General features: G+C 41.1%; 1 protein-coding gene across 8 annotated transcripts in view; it reads left to right on the plus strand.

Moving 5' to 3' along the window:
* IQSEC1 (IQ motif and Sec7 domain ArfGEF 1) overlaps positions 1–13,762 on the plus strand; it is an 830,222-nt gene that overhangs the window by 493,468 nt on the left and 322,992 nt on the right. For 2 of the 8 annotated variants that reach the window (XM_056524205.1, XM_056524208.1), the window contains exon 1: positions 1,256–1,663. The exons of the other annotated variants lie outside the window; for them this stretch is intronic. In XM_056524205.1, the coding sequence (XP_056380180.1) occupies positions 1,641–1,663 (23 nt within the window). In that variant the 5' untranslated portion in view covers positions 1,256–1,640. Of the gene's footprint in view, positions 1–1,255; positions 1,664–13,762 lie in introns of those variants that run through there. 8 annotated transcript variants of the gene reach the window in all.

Genomic DNA, 13,762 nt, shown 5'->3' on the forward strand with positions numbered 1-13,762 from the left:
TGTCTTTGAACCCTCTCCAGCTCCACTATATCTTTCTAAGTCATCAACTGCCGAGCCGAGAAGTTCGCGACGAATCAAATTTACTGTAAGTTCGCTCATCTCTAGTCACTACAACTAAATTTACAGAATGGACCTTTGAAGGCAAAAACAGTTTGAAGGGAGGAGAAAAGCAGGTTCAGTCTTCAGGGATAACAATCGTCCTTTACCATAATAACTGTGAATCTATGGAAGAGTCTGCCTCAGGAACTGGTCACAGGAAAAAAAAGTTGAGGCTTAGATACATTCTTAGAACAAAATAACATTATTGTGTCTGGAGAAATATTGTATCACATCCTCTCCCCTTTATCCACCCATACACCTTTATCTTTATCCATCTTTCTCGTCCACCAAGTTCAACCAAGGTGCATGTGTGTCTCTTTTTAACCATACTAACTATGTAACTATAAATTAACATATAACCAATACTAACAACTGTGTCAATCATAAAAGTTTTCTGAATGGCAAGTTTTATTTTTAGTTCTTATAGTAAAATAAAGTGCACTTTCACTGAACAAAAACATGCACGTTTTATTTTTATTGTTTCAAATATATCCTTTTCATGGAATGTTTTAATTAATAAACAAACTGCTAGTTAACTGAAGAAGGTGGTTCATAACATAACTAACATTAAATGCTGACCTCTAGGAAACAGGCAATCCAATGACTGCTTATAATAAATATGTCCAGAAATGCACAGCTATATATATATATATATATATATATATATATATACTATATACCTATGCACAACAGTGACCTAGATTTTCTAATCTAACCTATTGTCATGCTGAATGGTGCACTAGTGAAATGACCCAGGCTTTGTCAATACCCAGAATAGAATTAGCACAGCAGATAAATTATTTACCAGGGTTGGGGCCCGTAGCTGGCATCTGATCGGCTTACACCGATTATTATTTACTGCTGCCAAAGCTTTGAGCATGTTGTGATTTTGTGGACATGACATAATTTACGTTGACCTCTGCTTTCCTTATGCATATTCTTTTTTTTCATCTTTTCCTTGACTGAAGCTAAATCCTGCTGCCTTATCAGCGCCTAGCATTGTGTACAAGCATAAATTGCAGATGAGAGTGACTATTCCCCAGCACAGATGCTGCTGTTACTATGGGGACCCGTGAGCCAATAAGCGTCGGATGCTGCGGACTGTACTATGATGCTGAGACAAGATGGTGAATTCTACCTCTGCCTCTCATTCATTCCTTCCAGCTGATGCAAAACACGCACACAGGGTATAGAGCAGCACGTCAATGAGAGCTCAGCCATCAGCTGCAAGAGACCAAAAACACAGCCCTTTTATTTGCAATCTTTTAGACGCCTGTTTGTTTATTTGACCCCGGATACATGTGGGCAGAAGCATAGGCTTTTTTGATTTATTTTGGCTTTCCATAACAAGTCCCCACAGAGGGTTGATAGCACGCAGCCCTTGAAGATGGTTACATCACAGGCTGACTGGTGTATATCTCTCCACTGAGGATAAGGCTGAATGAGCAGACTGGACTGTAGATTGCAGCACACACATTGCCTGTAGAGCTCTCAGATCCAGAGTAATTCATCCGAACGTGACCGCCCTGACAACATTGAACATGGCATGCAGAAGGTGTTATTTGTGAGTATCTTGTTATTGTTTTTTTATATATATTTTGCATCTCCGCTACCATGCAAAACATCCATAACCAAAGCCGGTGTCTTTGAAATTTTCTTGGTGGCTTCCTTTCAAGACATACAAACGGATGTAGCATACCAGTTTTATGCTTGAGATTTAAGCGAATCACCGTGTTTTGCATATTAATCATGGGAAGGGATTGCAGATCTGGGTGGTGATCTTGGAAAATGTAGAAAGCTTTAGGTGATGACATTATTGGGCTCCGTACAAAGGGTCAGCACTTATGTAGAAAATGCTTTGTCATATTAAGCTATATATTTCCTCTGGGTTGAGTAGAGCCATGAATTGTGCTATAGACTGACCTGTGCCAACAAAATAATAACATGAATGCTCATCATGCAGTTGTATTAGTGTGGCTAGTTACAAGGTTAGTAGTCCCATATTTTATGGGAGTATTGACTGGTCTTATTGCAGTCTACATTCTTTGAGTTGGCTTCTTGTATTCTATGCATTGATGTTTTATGTTTGTTTAGGGAGGCTACAGGCTACTGCATGCTGTCTATGAATAGTTGCCAACTGTGTTTTTATGTACTGAGCTGACAACATCAAAGCCGGACAACAGAGTATTTGTCTAATAAACGACATCTCAACATAGAGATCAATACTGTAAATGAATTACCCACATTTCAGATCTGTGCACTCATATTCTGTAGAGGTAATATGATGTTGGTGTCAGAAATTGCATTACGAATTGGTAATATTCATTTTCAAGCTCTCTGTGCAGCCATTTTGGAAGACAACACGCATCACTTGGGTATTAAGTTACATTTAGGAGACAGTAAGCCAGTGCTTAATGTTGTTGAGTCTGACTGCTGTGTTAAAGGATGTCAATGTGGATTACTGATGAAATGTGACCATAGGACAATATAATTATTGTTTTATTATAACGTGATGGCAAGTTAGGTTTTTACTCTTCTGGCGATCATATGTATAGCATGTCACCTTCTTTTTTTAGGGGTCCATAACATTTTACCAATTTAAACAAAGGCTACAACTAATCCCCTGTGATGTCTGTGGAGCGATAAGACAGCCTTCACTTATCATTTGGACTTATCCATTGCCAGCGACCACCGGGTTACAGAAAATCATTATATTTCTGCTGAATATTTTTATATTTTGTATAATGAAGCCATGCCTATTCCTATAAAGCTATTTGTATTTAAATTAACATAAGGTACCCGTTCCCATACATAAAAATTCACCTTATTTTCTAATACCTTTAGGGTGAATCATTTGGTATCAGTCTATATATAAAATATAAATAGACAGGGTCAAATGATTGGCATCTCTGCAGACTGGACCAGCTGCCATTTTTAATCAGATAGTAACACATTTATATCAAGCGTTTGTATGTCAGGATTAGGACACAGAGGAATTCCCAGCAGGAATCACAGCACATTCAGTAGATATAAAGCTTCAAATATTTTATGACAGTATAATGGTATTTCTGTCCATTTATAATGATATTATAGTCTAATTATATACAGCAATGAAATGCATGCTAAAAGAGTATTCCTAAATCTGTAAAACTTTCATAATAAAGGGGTTATCGCTAAAGTTATCCAGAGTCCAAACAAGCACAAGAAGTGGTTGGATTCCAATCAAACAGCTGGTTATCCCATCCTAAGAATATGAAAATAACTATTAATCTTGGGATAACACCTTTAAGGAAGCTGTCTACTTTAAAGGCTGAAAAAGAAGTTAACACTACCACAAAGAATAAGTGCTAGGATTCTTAACATATAGCTTTTATTAGATCATCTAAAATGTATGTGCAGAACAACGTGCATTAAAATACTTTATCGTAGGTACCACCAACAATAGTGTTATCAATTGAACCTTGAGCATCTGCGCACTAAAAAATGCTGAACTCCTAAGGAATTTACAAGGTTATATCGGTGTATGTTTAAATGGAGGATAGAACGCCAATTATTGCGCCATAGTTGGCTTTCTATCCTCCATTTAAACATACATCGATATAACCTTGTAAATTCCTTTGGAGTTCAGCATTTTTTAGTGTGCAGATGCTCAAGGTTCAATTGATAACACTATTGTTGGTGGTACCTACGATAAAGTATTTTAATGCACGTTGTTCTGCACATACATTTTAGATGATCTAATAAAAGCTATATTTTAAGAAAGGCACATATCCTAGCACTTATTCTTTGTGGTAGTGTTAACTTTTTTTCACGATTAGCCGGATTTTCACCTAGTGAGGTCTGACGTGTAGCCGGTACAATTTGTGACACGTATACATCCTACTTTCCTGGCTGATAATATGTAATCCAGGTAGTTGTAGTTGCCTTTTTTCAGATGACTTTACAGAATTATCCAGGTAATGCAGTGAAGTGCCCATATGTTTACAGTATAACCTATGATGTTACATGGTGCTACCACAATGAGCAATCCATCCAAACTTAGTCAATTTGATCCCATAAGCTTCTTCACCTAGGAATCTTACTATGTTATGCACTACTTCTTGGGTGCATACAATGCCAGAACCTGTGGAGTACTTGAAGCTACAAAACAGAAGATTTATGTGCAATGCCCTTAGGAATTGTCAGAAGCATAACACTAGGTGACAATTCTTATGGGCATTACAATGGCTGCCATTAGTAGTTGTCACTTTTGATAATAAATTACCCTTCTTGTAATGGCTGAATAGGATATTAAGAAATGCTCTTTTAAAGCAATATATGCTTTAAAATTGGGCAGATGCCAAGGCCCACTTGTCTTATCGGGCCTATAGGCATACTTGTCAAGTCAAATGTGGGAAAACACATGATTCTGTCACCCAAGGCCCTCACACTCCTGGAGTCAGCCCTGTCTGCTAATTCACCCCCTATCCACTAACACTACGCTATCAGACCATAGAAAATATCACTTACCGAGCCATCCATGGTCCAGTGCTGAGAACTGGTAGGCATTTTCATGCTTGGGTGATGCATAACTTAGTTTAGGGAGAACATTCTTTTTCAGTTTAGAACCTCCCACTGCTGTTCCATTTTCCTTACAGGATTACATTTGGCTTTGGTTTATGCATTATTTAGGATTATATATATGAATAAACGAATCTATTATCTACTAAATCTGTCTGTTTGACCCCTAAATGGGTTTTCCTAAGAGGATTTTCCTTAGAAACCAATAATATAGTAAAGTAAATGATATACCTACATATCCCTGTTCCAATTCTCCATCAGTGACAATACAGAGGGGTGATAACAGAGTTATAGTTAGGCATTTAGTCTCCTGGGGTAAAAATTCACTTCCTCTCTTCATTTACACAAAATACACGTTGAACTTACAGTAATAAAATGTGTCACCTCCTGATGTGCTGCACACAAACAGTACCACTATACCACACACATAAATACTACTGTTCTGTGATACAAACATTACACCTTTGTACATAAACACATTAAGGGTACGGTCCCACGTAGCTCTTATGCAGCGTATTTCACGATGCGCAAAATTTTCTGCGCAGCATGAAATACGTTGCATATTCTATGATGAGCATACAGGCGGTAGCCCTGGGTGTTCATTGAGGTTTGGGGGCAGGGTTGCGCGCAGGCGTGACTGTGAGGTGCCTCACTGAAACTGAACACCTAGGACTGCCTCCGGGTAGCCCTGTGTGTATGCTCATCGCAGAATATGCATCATATTTCCCACTGCTCAGCACATTTTGCGCAGTGTGAAATACGCTGCATTAGCACTATGTGGGACCATTCCCTAATGCATAAACATGCATTACAACACACATATATATGCATAACACATATATACATACAAATTACACACACACACATATATATATATATATATATATATATATATATATATATGCGCAGAACACACATTACATAAAAACAGCACATATGCGAGTGTGTAATTTGTATGTATAAGTATCATATATCCCTGTAATGTTCTTCCCCATCAAAGATCTGATCACTTCCATGTTTCCACTCTGAACTGTGACCCTGCTGTTGCCAGGGAACAAAGCAGACACTTTCCCACAATCCTCCTTTACTTACATGCATGGTGGAGACCAACAGCCATTACCTTGAGGAGTCTGCAGTTGAACTGAGCATGTGTGGCCATCTCAGTGGGTCATAACCAGGGCCGTTTGAAGGAATTTGGGGGCCCAAAGCAAAATGGACATGGAGGCCCCCCCTTGATGTTCACGCACGTCCCGCTCTAGGGCCGGCGTCAGGACGTAGTAACGCCGCCCCTTGAATTCTGGGAGCGCGACGTGAGCGAATGTCGATACGAGGCCCACACATTAGGTGCAGCACAGTTCCCCCCCACGTTAGGTGCGGCACAGTTCCCCCACGTTAGGTGCGGCACAGTTCCCCCCACGTTAGGTGCGGCACAGTTCCCCCCACGTTAGGTGCGGCACAGTTCCCCCCACGTTTGGTGCGGCACAGTTCCCCCCACATTTGGTGCAGCAGAGTTCCCCCCACATTAGGTGCAACAGAGTTCCCCCCACATTAGGTGCAGCAGAGTTCCCCCCACATTAGGTGCAGCAGAGTTCCCCCCCCACATTAGGTGCAGCAGAGTTCTCCCCACATTAGGCTAGCAGTGTTCCCCCACATTAGGTGCAGTATAGTTCCCCCACATTAAGTGCAGTATAGTTCCCCCACATTAGGTGCAGTATAGTTACCTAAATTAGGTGCAGTATAGCTCCCCAAATTAGGTGCAGTATATCTCCCCAAATTAGGTGCAGTATAGTCCCCCACATTAGGTGCAGTATAGTTCCCCACATTAGGTGCTGTACATTTCCCCCACATTAGGCTGTAGTTCCCCCACATTAGGTGCAGTATAGTTCCTCAACATTAGGTGCAGTATAGTTCCCCACATTAGGTGCAGTATAGTTCCCCACATTAGGTGCAGTATAGTTCTCCACATTAGGTGCAGTATAGTTCCCCACATTAGGTGCAGTATAGTTCTCCACATTAGGTGCAGTATAGTTCTCCCCACATTAGGCTATAGTTCCCCCACATTAGGTGCAGTATAGTTCTCCCCACATTAGGCTATAGTTCCCCCACATTAGGTGCAGTATAGTACCCCCACATTAGGTGCAGTATTGTCCCCCAACATTAGGGGCAGTATAGTTCTCCACATTAGGTGCAGTATAGTTCACCCCACATTAGGTGCAGTACAGTTCCCCCACATTAGGTGCAGTATAGTTCACCCCACATTAGGTGCAGTATAGTTCACCCCACATTAGGTGCAGTATAGTTCCCCCACATTAGGTGCAGTATAGTTCTCCACATTAGGTTGGCAGTATAGTTTACCCCACATTAGGTGCAGTATAGTTCTCCACATTAGGTTGGCAGTATAGTTCTCCACATTAGGTTGGTAGTATAGTTTACCCCACATTAGGTGCAGTATAGTTCTCCACATTAGGTTGGCAGTATAGTTCCCCCACATTAGGTGCAGTATAGTCCCCCCACATTAGGTGTAGTATGTTCCCCTACAGACATACAGCCTCCAGCCATACAGTGTATGGCTGGAGGCTGTATGCCTGTTTACTGCCCTACTTCAGTGCTCCGACCACTGCTCCTCTGGTCCGGCCACCATAGCAGTAGGTCCCGGGACTGGAGGAGCGGTGGTCAGAGCACTGAAGCTGATATGCCGCTGGTCACTTACCATGCTGGCCAGCGCATGTCCTGTTCGCTGCTCCGCTCCTCCGCGTTGCTTTACAATGGGCGCACGTCAGTGACGTCCCGGCGTGCGCTACCTCCCGGCGGTCCCTTCGAGGGCCGAGAGGGTTAACAGGGGCATGGGATGTTCTTAATAGGGATGTTCTTAATAGTGATGGGGAAATTTATCTGGGGGGGGGCAGTTGCATTATATACACACACAACACACTGTACACATTACATACTGTACATGCATGCTTCATACACACACACATACTGTACATGCATTATACACACACAATGTACATATTACATACTGTACATGCATCACACACACAACACACTGTACACATTACATACTGTACATGCATCACACACACATACTGTACACATTACATACTGTACATGCATCACACACAACATACTGTACACATTACATACTGTACATGCATCACACACAACATACTGTACACATTACATACATCATACACACACTGTACATATTACATACTGTACATGCATGCTTCATACAAACATACTGTACACATTACATACTGTGCATGCATCATACACACATACTGTACACATTACATACTGTACATGCTTCATACACACATATACTGTACACATTACATACTGTACATGCTTCATACACACATATACTGTACACATTACATATTATACATGCATGCTTCATACACATATATACTGTACACATTACATACAGTACATGCATTATACACACAGATACTGTACACATTACTTACTACATGCATGCTTCACACACACAACATACTGTACACATTACATACTGTACATGCATCATACACACACATACTGTACACATTACATACTGTACATGCATCACACAAACTACATACTGTACATGCATCATACACACATACTGTACATATTACATGCTGTACATACATGCATGCTTCATATACACATACTGTACACATTATATACTGTACATGCATTATACACACATATTGTACACATTACATACTGTACATGCTTCATACACACATATACTATACACATTACATACTGTACATGCTTCATACACACATATACTGTACACATTACATACTGTACATGCTTCATACACACAGATACTGTACACATTACATACTGTACATACATCATACACACTGTACATATTACATACTGTACATGCATCATACACACACAACATACTGTACACATTACATACTGTACACATTACATACTGTACATGTATCACACATATGCAAACACACATACTGTACACATTATATACTGTACATGCATCACACACACAAACACACATACTCTACACATTACATACTGTACATGCATCATACACACACAACATACTGTACACATTACATACTATACATGCATCATACACACACAGATAGAATAGATTAGTATTTCCCAACCAGGATGCCTACAGAGGTTGCAAAACTACAGCCTTTGGCTGTCCGGGCATGTGGGAGTTGTAGTTTTGCAACAACTGGAGGCACCCTGGTTGGGAAACACTGATATAGATACACACATGCACTTTATATATAGTCATCCACAGAAGTAACACACACACAGGCACAGTACATAGACATACACATATGTACACACACATATATATATATCCACACACCTGCTTCTACACACATATATATATATATATATATATATATATATCCACACACACACATACTTATACACATATATATACATGCAGGGGCACCTACTATAGTCAGGCCCCATGTTGTACAGCCTCTGCGGTCTCCTTTCCTCACAGCTCTCTCCTCCCCCCTCCTCCTGCTCAGACGGCTGAAGGCTGACAGAAGAGTCCAGGGCTGAGGGAAGATATCAAGTGCAGTGGGGGTGGGGAGTGCGTGATTGTGGTGAGGTGAGATGAACTCCAAAGCTGCAAGTGAGTTTATTTTAAAAAAAAATGTCAGGCATTTGCCAGGCCCTGGTGATGGGTGGAATTGCCCCATCGCTACAGGATGGGCAAGCACTGGCTCTGCTGGGGGCCCCCAGCCAGCTCGGGGCCCCAAACAATTGCTTGGTTTGCCTGTCCTGTAGGGACGGGCCTGGTCATAACCAAGGGCAACAGTTATTTAAACAATGCAGGCACATGGGGGATTAGTGACCTTATATCTGTCATACAGTGGAGAGGATGCCATTGAGAGCAAAGGACAGAACTTGTCTAGAAACTCCCTCCCCCTCTCTCTCCTGCCTGTTCTGTCAGAGCTGCTGCAGGTTACATCAGCAGGTAAGAAGCTCCCGCTGCTGTAACCTACAGTACAGACAAAAGATGTGTATGATTGTCACATGACAGAGCTGACATGCTAAAGCAAGGACATCTTTTGACATTGTTCAGTGTGAGAAGGATCATAAAGGAGAATGTATAGTTGTGTTATTTTTTTGTAGTTTACGTTAGTTATTATTTAAAAAAACAAAAAAATGTCCTATTCTCATATTACTTACTCTAATAATTTGATTTACAGAGGTATATGCTTCTAATACTTTGTAATACTGTCAGTAAGTAAGTGTTGTGTATGCAAATTTTAAACAGTATTTTTTATTTCAGAATACAATGTCGTTTTAGTTTTTACGGATTTAAAGATATGTATTGTACAGTTTTAACTTTTCTATTATGGTTTGAAATTCCATTGCAGAATCTGTTTGTGCAGCAACATCAAAAACGCGTAGAAAAGAAAAATGTTTGCACAGTTTCGGTAAATGCAATACAACTTGTACAAACGACTTAGAGTGATAGGGAGGGACAGTGAGGGTGACAAACTTTGCACCCACCCCTTAGATTGCCATTCTTCCAGCGCTGTTACCACCTAAGGTGCTTTAATGAAATCCTTACACATGCGATGCTGCATCCGATCAGTGCCATCAGCAGTGTCTTTCAGCATGTACTGTAAGTGCCCGGTAAGGTCAGTGCAGCACTTTAGGAGCAGTGCTGATGCTGGAGCAGCAGAAAGTTGAGGGGTGAGCACAGGGTTTTTTTTTTTTTGTAACCTTATTTCTTGCCCTTGAAATGTTGTTTAAAAAAAAAAAAGAGAACAAGACCAGAGAGTCCCTTTAATAAATAGCTATTAGGGCTTTCTTTTTAAGAAAAGGCAGTGGCACACATTGAGGGGCCCACAACAAAGATTTCCTTGGACCACCCCTTAAGCTCCTGGATTTTGCCACCTACAGAAGAGTCTTTTGTTTGTCCCCTCTGGGAGATACAATATCACCTTGATTTTTTTTTGTGGAGGAGAAATCTGCACAGATATGGTCCTTCTATGTAATCGGATACATTTATAAAACTAAGCACCGATGGAGAAGTATCATACAAACAATATGCATTTATATGTCACATTTCTCATTTATTTTTGGACTTTCAATCCCTTGTCTTTCCTTCTATTCTCCTGTCTCCTCTGCTAATGACTGGCAGATGTCTATTCACAGGAGGGAATATGACACAGAGAAATTATAATTTTTATGTCATCATAAAAGGTTCCATCAACAACAATCACTGGTCAAATTTACACAGCACAATGATTGGAAATGTGTGCTACATGGAATATATATTTTTTTTAATTATATTTTTAATGATTTTATCAACATTTAACAAGAGCCAGTAGAATAAGAGACAGAGTAATCTAAAATTAATACAACAAAAGAGATCCACAATAGCATGAAGGTACATGATAATTGTCCTATACTCATAAGCCAACATGATAGGTAATGGAATAAACCAGAAATGAACTCCTTTTTCTGAAGACCTTGTAATAACAACACTGTATCTCTATTATACCTTTATATTACCTTGGCCAGAACATGACCACAGAATGATAAAATACATCTTTACAGTTTTATTTTTAAATCAAACACTAGGTTCATTTTGATAATTTACAGTATGTGTTGTTGAGCCAACAGGCTTACATACTGAAAAGTGTGTACCCAGCTTTAGACTTAAAATTAAAGGGGTATTCCGGGCAAAAACATTTTATCCCCTAGCCAAAGGATAGGGGATAAGATGTCTGATCGTGGAGGGCCCGCTGTTGGGACCCCCCGCGATGTCCTTGCAGCGCCCTCATTCTATGCGGGGACTGCATCTCTAGTTTCAGAAACCTCCGGGTTTCCGTAACTGGGGACATGACATCACCCCACGCCCCCTCCATTCATGTCTATGGGAGGGGGCGTGGTGGCCACCACACCCCCTCCCATAGACATGAATGGAGGGGCATGGCGTGATGTCACGTCCCCAGTCCCAGAAACCCGGAAGTTTCCGAAACTAGAGACGCAGTGGGAACTAATCATATGTGACGGCGGGGAACCAATCATATGTGACCCGCGGGCGCTGTTCTGCTTCTCTCCCCCCCCCCCCCCCCCCTGTTATCAGCCCAGCGCTGCGCTGTCCCCCACATCGGGGAACTAATCATATGTCTCCTCGTCATCCTGTGAGTTGCGGGCCGCCAGCGCTGGAAATCTGTACTGTACTACAGCTTCTTACATGACAGTGCGCTCAGCCTATCACCGACCGAGGCGGGACATCGCTGCGGCCGATGAGTGGCTGACGGCTCTGTGATGTTCCTGTCCCCAGCGTGAGGCCGTTACCGGAGCAATGTGGGAAGGTGAGTTAAAGTTTATCTTTTATGTTTACTTTTGCAGCCAGGGCACAAGGAATATGTAGTGCAGTCCAGATTTCCAGCGCCGGCGGCCCACAACTCACAGGAGGACGAGGTGACATATGATTAGTTCCCCGATGTGGGGGACAGCGCAGCACTGGGCTGATAAAACAGGGGGGGGGTGTTAGAGAAGCAGCACCCACGGGTCACATGATTGGGGGGGGTGGAAAATACCATTAAATACTGTGGAACCACCATAGCTTACAAAAATACTGTGATACAGATTTTTGGTCATACAGCCTAGCTCTACTGTGTACTACAGAGGAAATGCTTTAATTTTTTTATTTCTCTTCTGTCACGACCACAGTGCTCTCTGCTCACATCTGCTGTCCATTTTAGGAACTGTCCAGAGCAGGAGAAAATCCTCATAGCAAATATATGCTGCTCTGGGCAGTTCCTAAAATGGAGCAACAGCAGATGTCAGCAGAGAGCACTGTGGTCGTGACAGAAGAGAAATACAAAAATTAAAGCATTTCCTCTGTAGTATACAGCCCCCAAAAAGTACTGGAAGGACTAAAGGAGTACTTTGGCGCGCACTTTTTCCTTTTATCCCGTCCGGGCTGCAAAATAAAAGAAAACACACTTTCTCTTACCTGCCAACGAGCCCCCGGAGCTCCGGTACAGGTGTTCGGTCCCCAGGCTGTATTTTTCTTACTTCCTGTAAGCCCGACACGTCACACGGAGCTTCAGCCTATCACCGGCCAAGGCTGGACTTCGCTGCGGCTGGTGATAGGCTGAAGCTCCGTGTGACATGCCGGGATATCAGGAAATAAGAAGAATACAGCCTGGGGACCGAACACCTGTACCGGAGTGTACCAGAGCTCCAGGGGCTCGTTGGCAGGTAAGAGAAAGTGTGTTTTCTTTTATTTTGCAGCCCGGACGGGATAAAAAGAAAAAAGTGTGCGCAGGAGTACTCCTTTAAGATTTTTTAATAGAAGTTATTTACATATCTGTTTAACTTTTTGGCACCAGTTGATTAAAAAAAAAAAAAAAAGTTTCCACGGGAGTACCCCTTTAAATCAACGTTAATTGTATCTACAGCTAGACTTCTGACTTGCCTGTGTATCATGTATGACACGGTACATCGACGACGTAATGCCTTCTTCGCTTACTTGAATTTAGACTATAAAAAGTTATTACAGGGCTAATTGTTTTCAGTTCATGGCAGTAAAATATTTTGGCTACATTGCATGCACTGTCATTTTTAATACCTAATTATCCATTGAGCTTTCATATATTTTCCTCACCCTGACAAATCTCTGTATAAATTGTTACAAATGGTGCATTGCTTTGTCTTGCCAGCTACAGGAAGAAACTTTTTAATAGGATAATTTCTGTACGAAATCACAAATTGGAATATTTAGAGAATTTCTTTTGTGTTGTTCTAGTACAGTATGATTCATTTTTAAAAAGCTTCAAAGTGACCCAGAACAAATGCATCAATATTCTATTATGCTTTTCAGTGTTGGCTTGACGTTGCTTATCACTATCTCTCCTGCCCTTCTATGTATAAAAGCAGTTTTACAGATCTCAAATGTTCTTTGTGATTTACCTTTTCTTTGGTCTGATATTTAATGCTTTATTAAAATCAGAATATCTACTTCATAAAGGCTATAAGAGGCATATCTTGATAGTTCTGTTGCACATTCTATACTTGTATCTGAATACTGTGTAATATGCTGTTTAAAATAATTATATATATATATATATATATATATATA

This window comes from Hyla sarda, chromosome 6 (assembly GCF_029499605.1).
Source record: "Hyla sarda isolate aHylSar1 chromosome 6, aHylSar1.hap1, whole genome shotgun sequence".
NCBI lineage: Eukaryota > Metazoa > Chordata > Amphibia > Anura > Hylidae > Hyla > Hyla sarda.